This window comes from Scyliorhinus torazame, chromosome 4, assembly GCF_047496885.1.
Source record: "Scyliorhinus torazame isolate Kashiwa2021f chromosome 4, sScyTor2.1, whole genome shotgun sequence".
In the NCBI taxonomy this organism is placed as follows: Eukaryota; Metazoa; Chordata; class Chondrichthyes; order Carcharhiniformes; family Scyliorhinidae; genus Scyliorhinus; species Scyliorhinus torazame.
Window position 1 is genome coordinate 14,964,247 of NC_092710.1, and position 21,106 is coordinate 14,985,352.

At 54.4% G+C, this 21,106-nt stretch overlaps 1 protein-coding gene across 1 annotated transcript in view; it reads left to right on the plus strand.

The window, feature by feature from the left end:
- The window catches only part of LOC140411561 (uncharacterized), a 121,235-nt gene that overhangs the window by 11,830 nt on the left and 88,299 nt on the right, over window positions 1-21,106 (plus strand). Inside the window, exons 2-3 of the mRNA XM_072500643.1 lie at window positions 16,581-16,772; window positions 17,360-17,479. Of these exons, the coding sequence (XP_072356744.1) occupies window positions 16,581-16,772; window positions 17,360-17,479 (312 nt within the window). The remainder of the gene's footprint in view (window positions 1-16,580; window positions 16,773-17,359; window positions 17,480-21,106) is intronic.

Genomic DNA, 21,106 nt, shown 5'->3' on the forward strand with positions numbered 1-21,106 from the left:
CCCGGGGATTGTGTCAGTATTTACAGGGAGTCCCCGGGGAGTGTGTCAGTATTTACAGGGGTTTCCCGGGGAGTGTGTCAGTATTTACAGGGAGTCCCGGGGAGTGTGTCAGTATTTACAGGGAGTCCCCGGGGAGTGTGTCAGTATTTACAGGGGGTCCCCGGGGAGTGTGTCAGTATTTACAGGGGGTCCTCGTGGAGTGTGTCAGTATTTACAGGGGGTCCCCGGGGAGTGTGTCAGTATTTACAGGGGGTCCCGGGGAGTGTGTCAGTATTTACAGGGAGTCCCGGGGACTGTGTCAGTATTTACAGGGAGTCCCCGGGGAGTGTGTCAGTATTTACAGGGGTCCCCGGGGAGTGTGTCAGTATTTACAGGGGGTCCCCGGGGAGTGTGTAAGTGTTTACAGGGGGTCCCCGGGGAGTGTGTCTGTATTTACAGAGGGGTCCCCGGGGAGTGTGTCAGTATTTGCAGGGGTTTCCCGGGGAGTGTGTCAGTATTTACAGGGAGTCCCCGGGGAGTGTGTCAGTATTTACAGGGAGTCCCGGGGAGTGTGTCAGTATTTACAGGGAGTCCCCGGGGAGTGTGTCAGTATTTACAGGGGGTCCCCGGGGAGTGTGTCAGTATTTACAGGGGGTCCCCGGGGAGTGTGTAAGTGTTTACAGGGGGTCCCCGGGGAGTGTGTCTGTATTTACAGAGGGGTCCCCGGGGAGTGTGTCAGTATTTACAGGGGGTCACCGGGGAGTGTGTCAGTATATACAGGGAGTCCCCGGGGAGTGTGTCACTATTTACAGGGGGTCCCCGGGGAGTGTGTCAATATTTACAGGGGGTCCCCGGGGAGTGTGTCAGTATTTACAGGGGGCCCCCGGGGAGTGTGTCAGTATTTACAGGGGGGCCCTGGGGAGTGTCTCAGTATTTACAGGGGAGTCCCGGGGAGTGTGTCAGTATTTACAGAGGGTCCCCAGGGAGTGTGTCAGTATTTACAGAGGGTCCCCGGGGAGTGTGTAAGTGTTTACAGGGGGTCCCCGGGGAGTGTGTCAGTATTTACAGGGGGCCCCCGGGGAGTGTGTCAGTATTTACAGGGAGTCCCCGGGGAGTGTGTCAGTATTTACAGGGGGTCCCCGGGGAGTGTGTCAGTATTTACAGAGAGTCCCCGGGGAGTGTGTCAGTATTTACAGAGAGTCCCCGGGGAGTGTGTCAGTATTTACAGGGGGTCCCCGGGGAGTGTGTCAGTATTTACAGAGGGTCCCCGGGGAGTGTGTCAGTATTTACAGGGTGTCCCCGGGGAGTGTGTCAGTATTTACAGGGTGTCCCCGGGGAGTGTGTCAGTATTTACAGGGGTCACTGGGGGAGTGTGTCAGTATTTACAGGGGGCCGCGGGGAGTGTGTCAGTATTTACAGGGGGTCCCCGGGGAGTGTGTCAGTATTTACAGAGGGTCCCGGGGAGTGTGTCAGTATTTACAGGGGGTCCCCCGGGGAGTGTGACAGTATTTACAGGGGGTCCCCGGGGTGTGTGTCAGTATTTACAGGGTGGTCCCGGGGAGCGTGTCAGTATTTACAGGGGGTCCCCGGGGAGTGTGTCAGTATTTACAGGGGTCACCGGGGGAGTGTGTCAGTATTTACAGGGGGCCGCGGGGAGTGTGTCAGTATTTACAGGGTGGTCCCCGGGGAGTGTGTCAGTATTTACAGGGGGTCCCCGGGGATTGTGTCAGTATTTACAGGGTGGTCCCGGGGAGTGTGTCAGTATTTACAGGGAGTCCCCGGGGAGTGTGTCAATATGTACAGGGAGTCCCCGGGGAGTGTGTCAGTATTTACAGGGGGTCCCCGGGGAGTGTGTTTGTATTTACAGGGGGTCCCCGGGGAGTGTGTCAGTATTTACAGGGGGTCCCCGGGGATTGTGTCAGTATTTACAGGGTGGTCCCGGGGAGTGTGTCAGTATTTACAGAGAGTCCCCGGGGAGTGTGTCAATATTTACAGGGAGTCCCCGGGGAGTGTGTCAGTATTTACAGGTGGTCCCGGGGAGTGTGTCAGTATTTACAGGGGTCACCGGGGGAGTGTGTCAGTATTTACAGGGGGTCCCCGGGGAGTGTGTCAGTGTTTACAGGGGGTCCCCCGGGGAGTGTGTCAGTATTTACAGGGGGTTCCCGGGGAGTGTGTCAGTATTTACAGGGGTACCCGGGGAGTGTGTCAGTATTTACAGGGGGTCCTCGGGGAGTGTGTCAGTATTTACAGGAGGCCCCGGGGAGTGTATCAGTATTTACAGGGGGCCCCCGGGGAATGTGTCAGTATTTACAGGTGGTCCCTGGGGAGTGTGTCAGTGTTTACAGGGGGTCCCCGGGCAGTGTGTCTGTATATACAGAGGGGTCCCCGGGGAGTGTGTCAGTATTTACATGGGTCCCCGGGGAGTGTGTCAGTATTTACAGGGAGTCCCCAGGGAGTGTGTCAGTATTTACAGGGAGTCCCCGGGGAGTGTGTCAGTATTTACAGGGGGTCCCCGGGGAGTGTGTCAGTATTTACAGTGGGGCCCCGGGGAGTATGTCAGTATTTACAGGGGGTCCCCGGGGAGTGTGTCAGTATTTACAGGCAGTCCCCGGGGAGTGTGTCAGTATTTACAGGGAGTCCCCGGGGCGTGTGTCAGTATTTACAGTGAGTCCCCGGGGAGTGTGTCAGTATTTACAGAGGGCCCCCGGGGAGTGTGTCAGTATTTACAGGGAGTCCCCGGGGAGTGTGTCAGTATTTACAGGGAGTCCACGGGGAGTGTGTCAGTATTTACAGGGAGTCCCCGGGGAGTGTGTCAGTATTTACAGGGGGTCCCCGGGGAGTGTGTCAGTATTTACAGGGGGTCCCCGGGGAGTGTGTCAGTATTTACAGGGGGTCCCCGGGGAGTGTGTCAGTATTTACATTGAGTCCCCGGGGAGTGTGTCAGTATTTACAGGGAGTCCCCGGGGAGAGTGTCAGTATTTACAGAGGGTCCCCGGGGAGTGTGTCAGTATTTACAGGGAGTCCCCGGGGAGTGTGTCAGTATTTACAGGGGGTCCCCGGGGAGTGTGTCAGTATTTACAGGGAGTCCCCGGGGAGTGTGTCAGTATGTACAGGGGGTCCCCGGGGAGTGTGTCAGTATTTACAGGGGGTCCCCGGGGAGTGTGTCAGTATTTACAGGGGGTCCCCGGGGAGTGTGTCAGTATGTACAGGGGGTCCCCGGGGAGTGTGACAGTATTTACAGGGAGTCCCCGGGGAGTGTGTCAGTATTTACAGAGAGTCCCCGGGGAGTGTGTCAGTATATACAGGGAGTCCCCAGGGAGTGTGTCAGTATGTACAGGTGGTCCCCGGGGAGTGTGTCTGTATTTACAGGGGGTCCCCGGGGAGTGTGACCGTATTTACAGGGGGTCCCCGGGGAGTGTGTCAGTATTTACAGGGGGTCCCGGGGAGTGTGTCAGTATTTACAGGGGGTCCCCGGGGAGTGTGTCAGTATTTACAGAGAGTCCCCGGGGAGTGTGTCAGTATTTACAGGGGGTCCCCGGGGAGTGTGTCAGTATTTACAGGGGGTCCCCGGGGAGTGTGTCAGTATTTACAGGGGGTCCCGGGGAGTGTGTCAGTATTTACAGGGGGTCCCCGGGGAGTGTGTCAGTATTTACAGAGAGTCCCCGGGGAGTGTGTCAGTATTTACAGGGGGTCCCCGGAGAGTGTGTCAGTATTTACAGAGAGTCCCCGGGGAGTGTGTCAGTATTTACAGGGGGTCCCCGGGGAGTGTGTCAGTATTTACAGGGGGTCCCCGGGGAGTGTGTCAGTATTTACAGGGGGTCCCGGGGAGTGTGTCAGTATTTACAGGGGGTCCCCGGGGAGTGTGTCAGTATTTACAGAGAGTCCCCGGGGAGTGTGTCAGTATTTACAGGGGGTCCCCGGAGAGTGTGTCAGTATTTACAGGGGGTCCCGGGGAGTGTGTCTGTATTTACAGGGAGTCCCCGGGGAGTGTGTCAGTATTTACAGGGGGTCCCGGGGAGTGTGTCAGTATTTACAGAGGGTCCCCGGGGAGTGTGTCAGTATTTACAGGGAGTCCCCGGGGAGTGTGTCAGTATTTACAGGGGGTCCCCGGGGAGTGTGTCAGTATTTACAGGGAGTCCCCGGGGAGTGTGTCAGTATTTACAGGGGGTCCCGGGGAGTGTGTCAGTATTTACAGGGAGTCCCCGGGGAGAGTGTCAGTATTTACAGGGGGTCCCCGGGGAGTGTGTCAGTATTTACAGAAGGTCCCCGGGGAGTGTGTCAGTATTTACAGAGGGTCCCCGGGGAGTGTGTCAGTATTTACAGGGAGTCCCCGGGGAGTGTGTCAGTATTTACAGAGGGTCCCCGGGGAGCGTGTCAGTATTTACAGAGTGTCTCCGGGGAGTGTGTCAGTATTTACAGGGGGTCCCCGGGGAGTGTGTCAGTATTTACAGAGTGTCTCCGGGGAGAGTGTCAGTATTTACAGGGGGTCCCCGGGGAGTGTGTCAGTATTTACAGAAGGTCCCCGGGGAGTGTATCAGTATTTACAGAGGGTCCCCGGGGAGTGTGTCAGTATTTACAGGGAGTCCCCGGGGAGTGTGTCAGTATTTACAGAGGGTCCCCGGGGAGTGTGTCAGTATTTACAGAGTGTCTCCGGGGAGTGTGTCAGTATTTACAGGGAGTCCCCGGGGAGTGTGTCAGTATTTACAGGGGGTCCCCGGGGAGGGTGTCAGTATTTACAAGAGGTCCCCGGGGAGTGTGTCAGTATTTACAGGGAGACCCGGGGAGTGTGTCAGTATTTACAGAGGGTCCCCGGGGAGTGTGTCAGTATTTACAGAGGGTCCCCGGGGAGTGTGTCAGTATTTACAGAGGGTCCCCGGGGAATGTGTCAGTATTTACAGGGGGTCCCCGGGGAGTGTCAGTATTTACAGAGAGTCCCCGGGGAGTGTGTCAGTATTTACAGAGGGTCCCCGGAGAGTGTGTCAGTATTTACAGGGGGTCCCCGGGGAGTGTGTCAGTATTTACAGGGGGTCCCCGGGGAGTGTGTCAGTATTTACAGGGGGTCCCCGGGGAGTGTGTCAGTATTTACAGGAGGTCCCCGGGGAGTGTGTCAGTATTGACAGGGAGACCCCGGGGAGTGTGTCAGTATTAACAGGGTGGTCCCGGGGAGTGTGTCAGTATGTACAGGTGGTCCCCGTGGAGTGTGTCAGTATTTACAGGGAGTCCCCGGGGAGTGTGTCAGTATTTACAGGGGGTCCCCGGGGAGTGTGTCACTATTTACAGGGGGTCCCCGGGGAGTGTGTCAGTATTTACAGGGGGTCCCCGGGGAGTGTGTCAGTATTTACAGAGGGTCCCCGGGGAGTGTGTCAGTATGTACAGGGGGTCCCCGGGAAGTGTGTATGTGGATTGGGCAGTTGGGCTGTTTGCTATGGTGTATTCTGATTGAGAAACATTGAAAAGTACTGCAGGAAGTAGGACTCTGGGTCCATGAATTGATCGCGCGGCCCACCATTTCCACCCATTGCAACAGATTTGACCTCATCAAACTTCACTTCAAATTTTTTTTCCAGTTTGTCCCAATTAAAGGAAAATTTAGCAAGGCCAATCTGACCCTCTGACAGTGCGGCACTCCCTCAATACTGACCCTCTGACAATGCTGCACTCCCTCAGTACTGACCCTCTGACAGCGCAGCACTCCCTCAGTACTGACCATCTGACAGTGCGGCACTCCCTCAGTACTGACCCTCTGACAGTGCGGCACTCCCTCAGTACTGACCCTCTGACAGTGCGGCACTACCTCAGTACTGACCCTCTGACAGTGCAGCTCTCCCTGAGTACTGACCCTCTGATAGTGCAGCACTCCCTCAGTACTGACCCTCTGACAGTGCAGCACTCCCTCAATACTGACCCTCTGGCAGTGCAGCACTCCCTCAGTACTGACCATCTGACAGTGCAGCGCTCCCTCAATACTGATCCTCTGACAGTGCGGCACTCCCTCAGTACTGACCCTCTGACAGTGCAGCACTCCCTCAGTACTGACCCTCTGACAGTACAGCACTCACTCAGTACTGACCCTCTGACAGTGCAGCACTCCCTCAGTACTGACCCTCTGACAGTGCAGCACTACGTCAGTACTGATCCTCTGACAGTACAGCACTCACTCAGTACTGACCCTCTGACAGTGCGGCACTCCCTCAGTACTGACCCTCTGACAGTGCAGCACTCCCTCAGTACTGACCCTCTGACAGTGCAGCACTCCCTCAGTACTGACCCTCTGACAGTGCGGAACTCCTTCAGTACTGACCCTCTGACAGGGCAGCACTCCCTCAGTACTGACCCACTGACAGTGCAGCACTCCCTCAGTACTGAGCGTCTGACAGTGCGGCACTCACGCAGTACTGACCCTCTGACAGTGCGGCACTCCCTCAGTACTGACCCTCTGACAGTGCAGCACTCCCTCAGTACTGACCCTCTGACAGTGCAGCACTCCCTCAGTACTGACCCTCTGACAATGCGGCACTCCCTCAGTACTGACCCTCTTACAGTGCAGCACTCCCTCAGTACTGACCCTCTGACAGTGCGGCACTCCCTCAGTACTGACCCTCTGACAGTGCGGCACTCCCTCAGTACTGACCCTCTTACAGTGCAGCACTCCCTCAGTACCGACCACCTGACAGTGCAGCACTCCCTCAGTACTGACCCTCTGACAGTGCAGCACTCCCTCAGTACTGACCCTCTGACAGTGCAGCACTCCCTCAGTACTTACCCTCTGACAGTGCGGCACTCCCTCAGTACTGACCCTCTGACAGTACAGCACTCACTCAGTACTGACCCTCTGACAGCGCAGCACTACCTCAGTACTGACCCTCTGACAGTACAGCACTCACTCAGTACTGACCCTCTGACAGTGCGGCACTCCCTCAGTACTGACCCTCTGACAGTGCAGCACTCCCTCAGTACTGACCCTCTGACAGTGCAGCACTACCTCAGTACTGACCCTCTGACAGTACAGCACTCACTCAGTACTGACCCTCTGACAGTGCGGCACTCCCTCAGTACTGACCCTCTGACAGTGCAGCACTCCCTCAGTACTGACCCTCTGACAGTGCAGCACTCCCTCAGTACTGACCCTCTGACAGTGCGGAACTCCCTCAGTACTGACCCTCTGACAGGGCAGCACTCCCTCAGTACTGACCCTCTGACAGTGCAGCACTCCCTCAGTACTGAGCCTCTGACAGTGCGGCACTCACTCAGTACTGACCCTCTGACAGTGCGGCACTGCCTCAGTACTGACCCTCTGACAGTGCAGCACTCCCTCAGTACTGACCCTCTGACAGTGCAGCACTCCCTCAGTACTGACCCTCTGACAATGCGGCACTCCCTCAGTACTGACCCTCTTACAGTGCAGCACTCCCTCAGTACTGACCCTCTGACAGTGCGGCACTCCCTCAGTACTGACCCTCTGACAGTGCGGCACTCCCTCAGTACTGACCCTCTTACAGTGCAGCACTCCCTCAGTACCGACCACCTGACAGTGCAGCACTCCCTCAGTACTGACCCTCTGACAGTGCAGCACTCCCTCAGTACTGACCCTCTGACAGTGCAGCACTCCCTCAGTACTTACCCTCTGACAGTGCGGCACTCCCTCAGTACTGTCCCTCTGACAGTGCGGCACTCCCTCAGTACTGACCCTCTGACAGTCGGCACTCCCTCAGGACTGACCCTCTGACAGTGCGTCACTCCCTCAGTACTGACCCTCTGACAGTGCGGCACTCCCTCAGTACTGACCCTCTGACAGTGCAGCACTCCCTCAGTACTGACCCTCTCGTGCAGCACTCCCTCAGTACTGACCCTCTGACAGTGCGACAATCCCTCAGTCTTGATCCTCTGACAGTGCAGCACTCCCTCAGTAATGACCCTCTGACAGTGCGGCACTCCCTCAGTACTGACCCTCCGACAGTGCAACACTACCTCAGTAATGACCCTCTGACAGTGCGGCACTCTCTCAGTGCTGACCCTCTGACAGTGCAGCACTCCCTCAGTAATGACCCTCTGACAGTGCGGCACTCCCTCAGTACTGACCCTCTGACAGTGCAACACTACCTCAGTACTCACCCTCTGCCAGTGCGTCACTCCCTCAGTACTGACCCTCTGACAGTGCGGCACTCCCTCAGTTCTGACCCTCTGACTGTGCGGCACTCCCTCAGTACTGACCCTCTGACAGTGCAGCACTCCCTCAGTACTGACCCTCTCGTGCAGCACTCCCTCAGTACTTACCCTCTGACAGTGCGGCACTCCCTCAGTACTGTCCCTCTGACAGTGCGGCACTCCCTCAGTACTGACCCTCTGACAGTCGGCACTCCCTCAGGACTGACCCTCTGACAGTGCGTCACTCCCTCAGTACTGACCCTCTGACAGTGCGGCACTCCCTCAGTACTGACCCTCTGACAGTGCAGCACTCCCTCAGTACTGACCCTCTGACAGTGCAGCACTCCCTCAGTACTGACCCTCTGACAGTGCAGCACTCCCTCAGTACTGACCCTCTGACAGTGCAGCACTCCCTCAGTACTGACCCTCTCGTGCAGCACTCCCTCAGTACTGACCCTCTGACAGTGCGACAATCCCTCAGTCTTGATCCTCTGACAGTGCAACACTCTCTCAGTGCTGACCCTCTGACAGTGCAGCACTCCCTCAGTAATGACCCTCTGACAGTGCGGCACTCCCTCAGTACTGACCCTCTGACAGTGCAACACTACCTCAGTACTGACCCTCTGCCAGTGCGTCACTCCCTCAGTACTGACCCTCTGACAGTGCGGCACTCCCTCAGTTCTGACCCTCTGACTGTGCGGCACTCCCTCAGTACTGACCCTCTGACAGTGCAGCACTCCCTCAGTACTGACCCTCTCGTGCAGCACTCCCTCAGTACTGACCCTCTGACAGTGCGGCACTCCCTCAGTACTGACCCTCTGACAGTGCAGCTCACCCTCAGTACTGACCCTCTGACAGTGCGGCACTCCCTCAGTACTGGCCCTCTGACAGTGCGGCACTCCCTCAGTACTGACCCTCTGACAGTGCAGCTCACCCTCAGTACTGACCCTCTGACAGTGCGGCACTCCCTCAGTACTGACCCTCTGACAGTGCGGCACTCCCTCAGTACTGACCCTCTGACAGTGCGGCACTCCCTCAGTACTGACCCACTGACAGTGAAGCACTCCCTCAGTACTGACCCTCTGACAGTGCAGCGATCCCTCAGTACTGACCCTCTGCCAGTGCAGCACTCCCTCAGTACTGACCCTCTGACAGTGAAGCACTCCCTCAGTACTGACCCTCTGACATAAGAACATAAGAATTAGGAGCAGGAATAGGCCATCTGGCCCCTCGAGCCTGCTCCACCATTTAATGAGATCATGGCTGATCTTTTGTGGACTCAGCTCCACTTTCCGGCCCGAACACCATAACCCTTAATCCCTTTATTCTTCAAAAACCTATCTATCTTTATCTTAAAAACATTTAATGAATGAGCCTCAACTGCTTCACTGGGCAATGAATTCATCGATGTCATCCCTTACTGTTGCCCGGATGTCATCCTTAAATAACAGATTCACAACCCTTTGGGTGAAGAAGTTCCTCCTAAGCTCAGTCCTAAATCTACTTCCCCTTATTTTGAGGCTATGCCCCCTAGTTCTGCTTTCACCCGCCAGTGGAAACAACCTGCCCGCATCTATCCTATCTATTCCCTTCATAATCTTAAATGTTTCTATAAGATCCCCCCCCCCCCCCCCCATCCTTCTAAATTCCAACGAGTACAGTCCCAGTCTACTCAACCTCTCCTCGTAATCCAACCCCTTCAGCTCTGGGATTAACCTAGTGAATCTCCTCTGCACACCCTCCAGCGTCAGTACGTCCTTTCTCAAGTAAGGAGACCAAATCTGAACACAATACTCCAGGTGTGGCCTCACTAACACCTTATACAATTGCAGTAGAACCTCCCTAGTCTTAAACTCCATCCCTCTAGCAATGAAGGACAAAATTCCATTTGCCTTCTTAATCACCTGTTGCACCTGAAAACCAAACTTTTTGCGACTCATGCACTAGCACACCCAGGTCTCTCTGCACAGCAGCATGTTTTAATATTTTATCATTTAAATAATAATCCCTTTTGCTGTTATTCCTACCAAAATGGATAACCTCACATTTGTCAACATTGTATTCCATCTACCAGACCCTAGCCCATTCACTTAGCCTATCCAAATCCCTCTGCAGACTTCCAGTATCCTCTGCACTTTTTGCTTTACCACTTATCTTAGTGTCGTCTGCAAACTTGGACACATTGCCCTTGGACCCCAACTCCAAATCATCTATGTAAATTGTGAACAGTTGTGGGCCCAACACTGATCCCTGAGGGACACCACTAGCTACTGATTGCCAACCAGAGAAACACCCATTAATCCCCATTCTTTGCTTTCTATTAATTAACCAATCCTCTATCCATGCTACTACTTTCCCCTTAATACCATGCATCTTTATCTTATGCAACAACCTTTTGTGTGGCACCTTGTCAAAGGCTTTCTGGAAATCCAGGTATACCACATCCCCGTTATCTACCGCACTGTTAATGTCCTCAAAAAATTCCACTAAATTAGTTAGGCACGCCCTGCCCTTTATGAACCCATGCTGCATCTGTCCAATGGGACAATTTCCATCCAGATGCCTCGCTATTTCTTCCTTGATGATAGATTCCAGCATCTTCCCTACTACCGAAGTTAAGCTCACTGGCCTATAATTACCCGCTTTCTGCCTCCCTCCTTTTTTAAACAGTGGTGTCACGTTTGCTAATTTCCAATCCGCCGGGACCACCCCAGAGTCTAGTGAATTTTGGTAAATTATCACGAGTGCATTTGCAATTTCCCTAGCCATCTCTTTTAGCACTCTGGGATGCATTCCATCAGGTCCAAGAGACTTGTCTACCTTTAGCCCCATTAGCTTGCCCATCACTACCTCCTTGGTGATAACAATCCTCTCAAGGTCCTCACCTGTCATAGCCTCATTTCCATCAGTCACTGGCATGTTATTTGTGTCTCCCACTGTGAAGACCGACCCAAAAAACCTGTTCAGTTCCTCAGCCATTTCCTCATCTCCCATTACTAAATCTCCCTTCTCATCCTCTAAAGGACAATATTTACCTTAGCCACTCTTTTTTGTTTTATGTATTTGTAGAAACTTTTACTATCTGTTTTTATATTCTGAGCAAATTTACTCTCATAATCTATCTTACTCTTCTTTATAGCTTTTTTAGTAGCTTTCTGTTGCCCCCTAAAGATTTCCCAGTCCTCTAGTCTTCCACTGATCTTTGCTACTTTGTATGTTTTTTCCTTCAATTTGATACTCTCCCTTATTTCCTTAGATATCCACGGTCGATTTTCCCTCTTTTTACCGTCCTTCCTTTTTGTTGGTATAAACCTTTGCTGAGCACTGTGAAAAATCGCTTGGAAGGTTCTCCACTGTTTCTCAACTGTTTCACTATAAAGTCTTTGCTCCCAGTCTACCTTAGCTAGTTCTTCTCTCATCCCATTGTAATCTCCTTTGTTTAAGCACAAAACCCTAGTGCTTGATTTTACCTTCTCACCCTCCATCTGTACTTTAAATTCCACCATATTGTGATCGCTCCTTCCGAGAGGATCCCTAACTATGAGATCCTGAATCAATCCTGTCTCATTACACAGGACCAGATCTAGGACCGCTTGTTCCCTCGTAGGTTCCATTACATACTGTTCTAGGAAACTATCGCGGATACATTCTATAAACTCCTCCTCAAGGCTGCCTTGACTGACCTGGTTAAACCAATCGACATGTAGATTAAAATCCCCCATGATAACTGCTGTACCATTTCTACATGCATCTGTTATTTCTTTGTTTATTGCCTGCCCCACCATAATGTTACTATTTGGTGGCCTATAGATTACTCCTATCAGTGACTTTTTCGCTTTACTATTCCTGATTTCCACCCAAATGGATTCAACCTTATCCTCCATAGCACCGATGTCATCCCTTACTGTTGCCCGGATGTCATCCTTAAATAACAGAGCTACACCACCTCCCTTACCATCCACTCTGTCCTTCCGAAAGGTTTGATACCCTCGGATATTTAACTCCCAGTCGTGACCATCCTTTAACCATGTTTCAGTAATGGCCACTAAATCATAGTCATTCACGATGATTTGCGCCATCAACTCATTTACCTTATTCCGAATACTACAAGCATTCAGGTAAAGTACACCTATGTTGGCTTTTTTACCTCTGTTCTGAATCTTAACACCTCGATCAGTAACCTCTCCTAAGTTATATTTCCTCTTAACTTTTCTCCTAATTTTCCTTGTCGTTGAACCCATATCTTCCTGTAACAACCTGCCGCGTCGCTTCCCATTAATGTTTTCACTTCCCGTTTTATTCCTTTTAGTATTCCTGGTCCTATTCACTGAGCTCCCCTCAGTCACTGTACCTTGTACTGTCGCCATTTTTGATTTTTGACTATGGCTTCTCTGCCTTACACTTTCCCCCTTACTGCCTTTTGTTTCTGTCCCTGTTTTAGAACATAGAACATAGAACATAGAACAATACAGCGCAGTACAGGCCCTTCGGCCCATGATGTTGCACCGAAACAAAAGCCATCTAACCTACACTATGCCATTATCATCCATATGTTTATCCAATAAACTTTTAAATGCCCTCAATGTTGGCGAGTTCACTACTGTAGCAGGTAGGGCATTCCACGGCCTCACTACTCTTGGCGTAAAGAACCTACCTCTGACCTCTGTCCTATATCTATTACCCCTCAGTTTAAAGTTATGTCCCCTCGTGCCAGCCATATCCATCCGCGGGAGAAGGCTCTCACTGTCCACCCTATCCAACCCCCTGATCATTTTGTATGCCTCTATTAAGTCTCCTCTTAACCTTCTTCTCTCCAGCGAAAACAACCTCAAGTCCATCAGCCTTTCCTCATAAGATTTTCCCTCCATACCAGGCAACATCCTGGTAAATCTCCTCTGCACCCGCTCCAAAGCCTCCACGTCCTTCCTATAATGCGGTGACCAGAACTGTACACAATACTCCAAATGCGGCCGTACCAGAGTTCTGTACAGCTGCAACATGACCTCCCGACTCCGGAACTCAATCCCTCTACCAATAAAGTCCAACACTCCATAGGCCTTCTTCACAACCCTATCAACCTGGGTGGCAACTTTCAGGGATCTATGTACATGGACACCTAGATCCCTCTGCTCATCCACACTTTCAAGAACTTTACCATTAGCCAAATATTCCGCATTCCTGTTATTCCTTCCAAAGTGAATCACCTCACACTTCTCTACATTAAACTCCATTTGCCACCTCTCAGCCCAGCTCTGCAGCTTATCTATATCCCTCTGTAACCTGCTACATCCTTCCACACTATCGACAACACCACCGACTTTAGTATCGTCTGCAAATTTACTCACCCACCCTTCTGCGCCTTCATCTAGGTCATTGATAAAAATGACAAACAGCAACGGCCCCAGAACAGATCCTTGTGGTACTCCACTTGTGACTGTACTCCATTCTGAACATTTCCCATCAACCACCACCCTCTGTCTTCTTTCAGCTAGCCAATTTCTGATCCACATCTCTAAATCACCCTCAGTCCCCAGCCTCCGTATTTTTTGCAATAGCCTACCGTGGGGAACCTTATCAAATGCTTTGCTGAAATCCATATACACCACATCAACTGCTCTACCCTCGTCTACCTGTTCAGTCACCTTCTCAAAGAACTCAATAAGGTTTGTGAGGCATGACCTACCCTTCACAAAGCCATGCTGACTATCCCTGATCATATTATTCCTATCTAGATGATTATAAATCTTGTCTCTTATAATCCCCTCCAAGACTTTATCCACTACAGACGTGAGGCTCACCGGTCTATAGTTGCCGGGGTTGTCTCTGCTCCCCTTTTTGAACAAAGGGACCACATTTGCTGTCCTCCAGTCCTCTGGCACTATTCCTGTAGCCAATGATGACATAAAAATCAAAGCCAAAGGTCCAGCAATCTCTTCCCTGGCCTCCCAGAGAATCCTAGGATAAATCCCATCAGGTCCCGGGGACTTATCTATTTTCAGCCTGTCCAGAATTGCCAACACCTCTTCCCTACGTACCTCAATGCCATCTATTCTATTAGCCTGGGGCTCAGCATTCTCCTCCACAACATTATCTTTTTCCTGAGTTTTACTACCTTCCAACTTCCTGCATCGGTTCCCATCCCCCTGCCACATTAGTTTAAACTCTCCCCAACAGCTCTAGCAAACACCCCCCCTAGGACATTGGTTCCAGTCCTGCCCAGGTGCAGACCATCCAGTTTGTCCTGGTCCCACCTCCCCCAGAACCGGTTCCAATGTTCCAGGAATTTGAATCCCTCCCTCTTGCACCATCTCTCGAGCCACGTATTCATCCTCTCTATCCTAACATTCCTACTCTGACTAGATTGTGGCACTGGTAGCAATCCTGAGATTACTACCTTTCAGGTCCTACTTTTTAGTTTAACTCCTAGCTCCCTAAATTCTGGTTGTAGGAACTCATCCCGTTTTTTACCTATATCGTTGGTGCCTATGTGCACCACGACATCTGGCTGTTCACCCTCCCCCCCCAGAATGTCCTGCAGCCGCTCCGAGACATCTGACAGTGCAGCATTCCCTCAGTACTGACCCTCTGACAGTGCAGCACTCCCTCAGTACTGACCCTCTGATGGTGCAGCACTCCCTCAGTACTGACCCTCTGACATTGCAGCACTCCCTCAGTACTGACCCTCTGACAGTGCAGCACTCCCTCAGTACTGACCCTCTGACAGTGCAGCACTCCCTCAGTACTGACCCTCTGACAGTGCGGCACTCCCTCAGTACTGACCCTCTGACAGTGCGGCACTCCCTCAGTACTGACCCTCTGACAGTGCGGCACTCCCTCAGTACTGACCCTCTGACAGTGCAGCACTCCCTCAGTACTGACCCTCTGACAGTGCAGCACTCCCTCAGTACTGACCCTCTGAGAGTGCAGCATTCCCTCTGTACTGACCCTCTGACAGTGCGGCTCTCCCTCAGTACTGACCCTCTGACAGTGCAGCACTCCCTCAGCACTGACCCTCTGATAGTGCAGTGCTCCCTCAGTACTGACCCTCTGACAGTGCGGCACTCCCTCAGTACTGACCCTCTGACAGTGCAGCACTCCCTCAGTACTGACCCTCTGACAGTGCAGCACTCCCTCAGTACTGACCCTCTGACAGTGCAGCACTCCCTCAGTACTGACCCTCTGACAGTGCAGCGCTCCCTCAGTACTGACCCTCTGACAGTGCGGCACTCCCTCAGTACTGACCCTCTGACAGTGCAGCACTCCCTCAGTACTGAGCCTCTGACAGTGCAGCACTCCCTCAATACTGACCCTCTGACAGTGCAGCACTCCCTCAATACTGGCCCTCTGACAGTGCAGCACTCCCTCAGCACTGACCCTCTGACAGTGCGGCACTCCCTCAGTACTGAGCCTCTGACAGTGCGGCCCTCCCTCAGTACTGACCCTCTGACAGTGCAGCACTCCCTCTGTACTGACCCTCTGACAGTGCAGCACTCCCTCAGCACTGACCCTCTGACAGTGCAGCGCTCCTTCAGTAATGACCCTCTGACAGTGCAGCACACCCTCAGTACTGACCCTCTGACAGTGCAGCACTCCCTCAGTACTGACCCTCTGACAGTGCAGCACTCCCTCAGTACTGACCCTCTGACAGTGCGGCTCTCCCTCAGTACTGACCCTCTGACAGTGCAGCACTCCCTCAGCACTGACCCTCTGACAGTGCGGCACTCCCTCAGTACTGACCCTCTGACAGTGCGGCCCTCCCTCAGTACTGACCCTTTGACAGTGCAGCACTCCCTCAGTACTGACCCTCTGACAGTGCAGCGCTCCCTCAGTACTGACCCTCTGACAGTGCAGCACTCCCTCTGTACTGACCCTCTGACAGTGCAGCACTCCCTCAGCACTGACCCTCTGACAGTGCAGCGCTCCTTCAGTACTGAGCCTCTGACAGTGCAGCACTCCCTCAGTACTGACCCTCTGACAGTGCAGCACTCCCTCAATACTGGCCCTCTGACAGTGCAGCACTCCCTCAGCACTGACCCTCTGACAGTGCGGCACTCCCTCAGTACTGAGCCTCTGACAGTGCGGCCCTCCCTCAGTACTGACCCTCTGACAGTGCGGCACTCCCTCAGTACTGACCCTCTGACAGTGCAGCACTCCCTCTGTACTGACCCTCTGACAGTGCAGCGCTCCTTCAGTACTGACCCTCTGACAGTATAGAAAGGGATGTTGACCCAGCGACAGTGAAGGAACGGCCGATATATTTCCCAGTCGGGGGGGTGAGTGACTCGGAGGGGAACCTCCAGGTGGGGGGGGGGTTCCCGGGTATCTGCTGCTCTTGTCCTTCTCGATGGAGGCGGGCGTGGGTTTGGAAGGTGCTGACCTTCGAGAGCGACGCTTTGTTGAATGTTCCTCCGTCTGCCTCGCGTTGACCTCACCGCTCTCTCTTTCCACCTTCGCAGGAGGGCCAGCGCTCGGACGCCCCCGAGAAGAACGAACCGCTGCCCGCCCCCAACCCCATTTACCAAAACATGGCCTACCCCGACTTCTTCACCGCGTCCCAGCTCCCGCCGGGCAGCTACGTTTCCGCTGGCTACCCGTCCATGCCCGAGGATGAAGAGGTGAAGACAAACAGAAGACTGAGGATCATGGGGGTAAGAAATTCGTGCATCAAGGGTGAGGAGGATGGGGGGGAGGGGGAGAGCTGGGTGGGGGGGGGGGTGAATGGAAAAATCGTTACCTCATCTCCACGGCGATCGTACTTCAGGCAGGATGTCTAGATACGGTGCCACAGTTTGGGCGGCAGGGGCAGCACAGTGGTTAGCACTGCCGCCTCACAGCTCCAGGGTCCCGGGTTCGATTCCGGCGTGGGGTCACTGTCTGTGCGGAGTCTGCACGTCCTCCCCGTGTGTGCGTGGGGTTTCCTGCGGGTGCTCCGGTTTCCCCCCCCCCCACAAGTCCAAAGATGTGCGGGTTGGGTGGGTTGGCCGTGATAAATTGCCCCTTCGTGCCCAGGGATGTACAAGGTTGGGCTTATGGGGTTGCAGCGATGGGGCGGGGTGGGGGGGGTGGGGGGGGGAGAGGCGGCCCGGGCGGCGCGCTCTTTCGGAGGGTCGGGACAGACTCGAATGGGCCGAATGACCTCCTTCTGCACGGTGGAGGTTCCACGCACCCTGTTCAGTGGGCCAGCTCTGTTTTGTCTGCCAACCCGAATGGGCCGCTCTGGATTCTGTTTCCGCAGTTCTGCCTGGCAGCTTCGGGTGGTACCAGCGTGGTCCTGGGGGTCCTCGTCGTCCTCGTCTCGAAGTGGTACATCAGCTTTGTCATCATGTTGGGCACTCCATGGTGGACCGGTCTGTTTGTAAGTTTGCGAGATTGACCAGCCGGTAATCTGAACACGGCGCGCCCCAGCGCAAGGAAGCGCCAAATAGTGGCCACTCGGCCCGTCCGCTCCGCGCCATCACCATCGTCACTGCTCTTCGCCCCCACGCGGCCGCCCGCTCCCCACAACAGGCGATTCCCCGAGACACCTAAAATCTGTCGGTGCCAGCCTCCAGCGCCTGCAGCCACAACGTCCGCCGGTCCCTGGGGTTGAGCGTTTCAAGGATTCGCCTGCCTCGGAGTCAGGAGGTTTTTCCTCGGAGCCATCCAAGATGGCCGACCCCCACATCCTGAGGAGGCTCCCCCACCTCCCACTGCGCCCCCTCCAGGCGACAACAACGAGGCCCCCCACTCGGGGACTTGGGCTGCCACCCCGCCCCACCACACCGTAAAATTTCAAATCCCTCCACAGACCCTTCCCCTCCCGATCTCTGTAACCTCCTCCAGACCCGAGAACCCTCCGTATCTCTGTAACCTCCTCCAGCCCCTACAACCCTCCCTATCTCTGTAACCTCCTCCAGCCCCTACACCCCTCCCTATCTCGGTAACCTCCTCCAGCCCCTACAACCCTCCCTATCTCTGTAACCTGCTCCAGCCCCCACAACCCTCCCTATCTCTGTAACCCCCTCCAGCCCCTACAACCCTCCCTATCTCTGTAACCTGCTCCAGCCCCCACAACCCTCCCTATCTCTGTAACCCCCTCCAGCCCCTACAACCCTCCCTATCTCTGTAACCTCCTCCAGCCCCTACAACCCTCCCTATCTCTGTAACCTGCTCCAGCCCCCACAACCCTCCCTATCTCTGTAACCCCCTCCAGCCCCTACAACCCTCCCTATCTCTGTAACCTCCTCCAGCCCCTACAACCCTCCCTATCTCTGTAACCTGCTCCAGCCCCCACAACCCTCCCTATCTCTGTAACCCCCTCCAGACCCGAGAACCCTCCCTATCTCTGTAACCTCCTCCAGCCCCCAGAACCCTCCCTATCTCTGTAACCTCCTCCAGCCCCTACAACCCTCCCTATCTCTGTAACCTCCTCCAGACCCGAGAACCCTCCCTATCTCTGTAACCTCCTCCAGACCCGAGAACCCTCCCGATCTCTGTAACCTGCTCCAGCCCCCAGAACCCTCCCATTCTCTGTAACCTCCTCCAGCCCCTACAACCCTGCCGATCTCTGTAACCTCCTCCAGCCCCCAGAACCCTCCCTATCTCTGTAACCTCCTCCAGACCCGAGAACCCTCCCTATCTCTGTAACCCCCTCCAGACCCGAGAACCCTCCCTATCTCTGTAACCTCCTCCAGCCCCTACCACCCTCCCTATCTCTGTAACCTCCTCCAGCCCCCAGAACCCTCCATATCTCTGTAACCTCCTCCAGCCCCTACAACCCTCCCTATCTCTGTAAACTCCTCCAGCCCCCAGAACCCTCCCTATCTCTGTAACCTCCTCCAGCCCCTACAACCCTCCCTATCTCTGTAACCTCCTCCAGCCCCCAGTACCCTCCCTATCTCTGTAACCTCCTCCAGCCCCTACAACCCTCCCTATCTCTGTAACCACCTCCAGCCCCCTACAACCCTCACCATCTCTGTAACCTCCTCCAGCCCCTACAACCCTCCCTATCTCTGTAACCTGCTCCAGATCTACACCCTTCCTATCTCTGTAACCCCCTCCAGACCCGAGAACCCTCCCTATCTCTGTAACCTCCTCCAGCCCCCAGAACCCTCCCTATCTCTGTAACCTCCTCCAGCCCCTACAACCCTCCCTATCTCTGTAACCTCCTCCAGACCCGAGAACCCTCCCTATCTCTGTAACCTCCTCCAGACCAGAGAACCCTCCCGATCTCTGTAACCTGCTCCAGCCCCCAGAACCCTCCCTATCTCTGTAACCTCCTCCAGCCCCTACAACCCTCCCGATCTCTGTAACCTCCTCCAGCCCCCAGAACCCTCCCTATCTCTGTAACCTCCTCCAGACCCGAGAACCCTCCCTATCTCTGTAACCCCCTCCAGACCCGAGAACCCTCCCTATCTCTGTAACCTCCTCCAGCCCCTACCACCCTCCCTATCTCTGTAACCTCCTCCAGCCCCCAGAACCCTCCCTATCTCTGTAACCTCCTCCAGCCCCTACAACCCTCCCTATCTCTGTAACCTCCTCCAGCCCCCAGAACCCTCCCTATCTCTGTAACCTCCTCCAGCCCCCAGAACCCTCCCTATCTCTGTAACCTCCTGCAGCCCCTACAACCCTCCCTATCTCTGTAACCACCTCCAGCCCCCTACAACCCTCACTATCTCTGTAACCTCCTCCAGCCCCTACAACCCTCCCTATCTCTGTAACCTGCTCCAGCCCCTACACCCTCCCTATCTCTGTAACCTCCTCCAGCCCCCTACAACCCTCACTATCTCTGTAAACTCCTCCAGCCCCTACAACCCTCCCTATCTCTGTAACCTCCTCCAGCTCCTACAACCCTCCCTATCTCTGTAACCTCCTCCAGACCCTACAACCCTCCCTATCTCTGTAACCTCCTCCAGCCCCTACAACCCTCCCTATCTCTGTAACCTCCTCCAGACCCGAGAACCCTCCCTATCTCTGTAACCTCCTCCAGCCCCCTACAACCCTCACTATCTCTGTAACCTCCTCCAGCCCCTACAACCCTCCCTATCTCTGTAACCTCCTCCAGCTCCTACAACCCTCCCTATCTCTGTAACCTCCTCTAGACCCTACAACTCTCCCTATCTCTGTAACCTCCTCCAGACCCGAGAACCCTCCCTATCTCTGTAACCTCCTCCAGACCCGAGAACCCTCCCTATCTCTGTAACCTCCTCCAGCCCCTACAACCCTCCCTATCTCTGTAACCTCCTCCAGACCCGAGAACCCTCCCTATCTCTGTAAGCTCCTCCAGCCCCTACAACCCTCGCTATCTCTGTAACCTCCTCCAGTCCCTACAACACTCCCTATCTCTGTAACCTCCCCCAGCCCCTACAACCCTCCCTATCTCTGTAACCTCCTCCAGTCCCTACAACACTCCCTATCTCTGTAACATCCTCCAGCCCCTACAACCCTCCCTATCTCTGTAACCTCCTCCAGCCGCTACAACCCTCCCTATCTCTGTAACCTCCTCCAGCCCCTACAACCCTCCCTATCTCTGTAACATCCTCCAGCCCCTACAACCCTCCCTATCTCTGTAACCTCCTCCAGCCGCTTCAACCCTCCCTATCTCTGTAACCCCCTCCAGCCCCTACATCCCTCCCCATCTCTGTAACCACCTCCAGCCCCTTCCCCTCCCTATCTCTGTAACCTCCTTCAGTCCCTAGAATCCTCCCTCTCTCTGTAACGTCCTCCAGCCCCCAGAATCCTCCCTCTCTCTGTAACCTCCTCCAGCACCCAGAACCCTCCCTATCTCTGTAACCTCCTCCAGCCCCTACAACCCTCAATATCTCTGTAACCTCCTCCAGCCCCTACACCCCTCACCATCTCTGTAACCTCCTCCAGCCCCTACAACCCTCCCTATCTCTGTAAACTCCTCCAGCCCCTTCCACTCCCGATCTCTGTAACCTCCTCCAGCCCCGAGAACCCTCCCTATCTCTGTAACCTCCTCCAGCCCCTACAACCCTCCCTA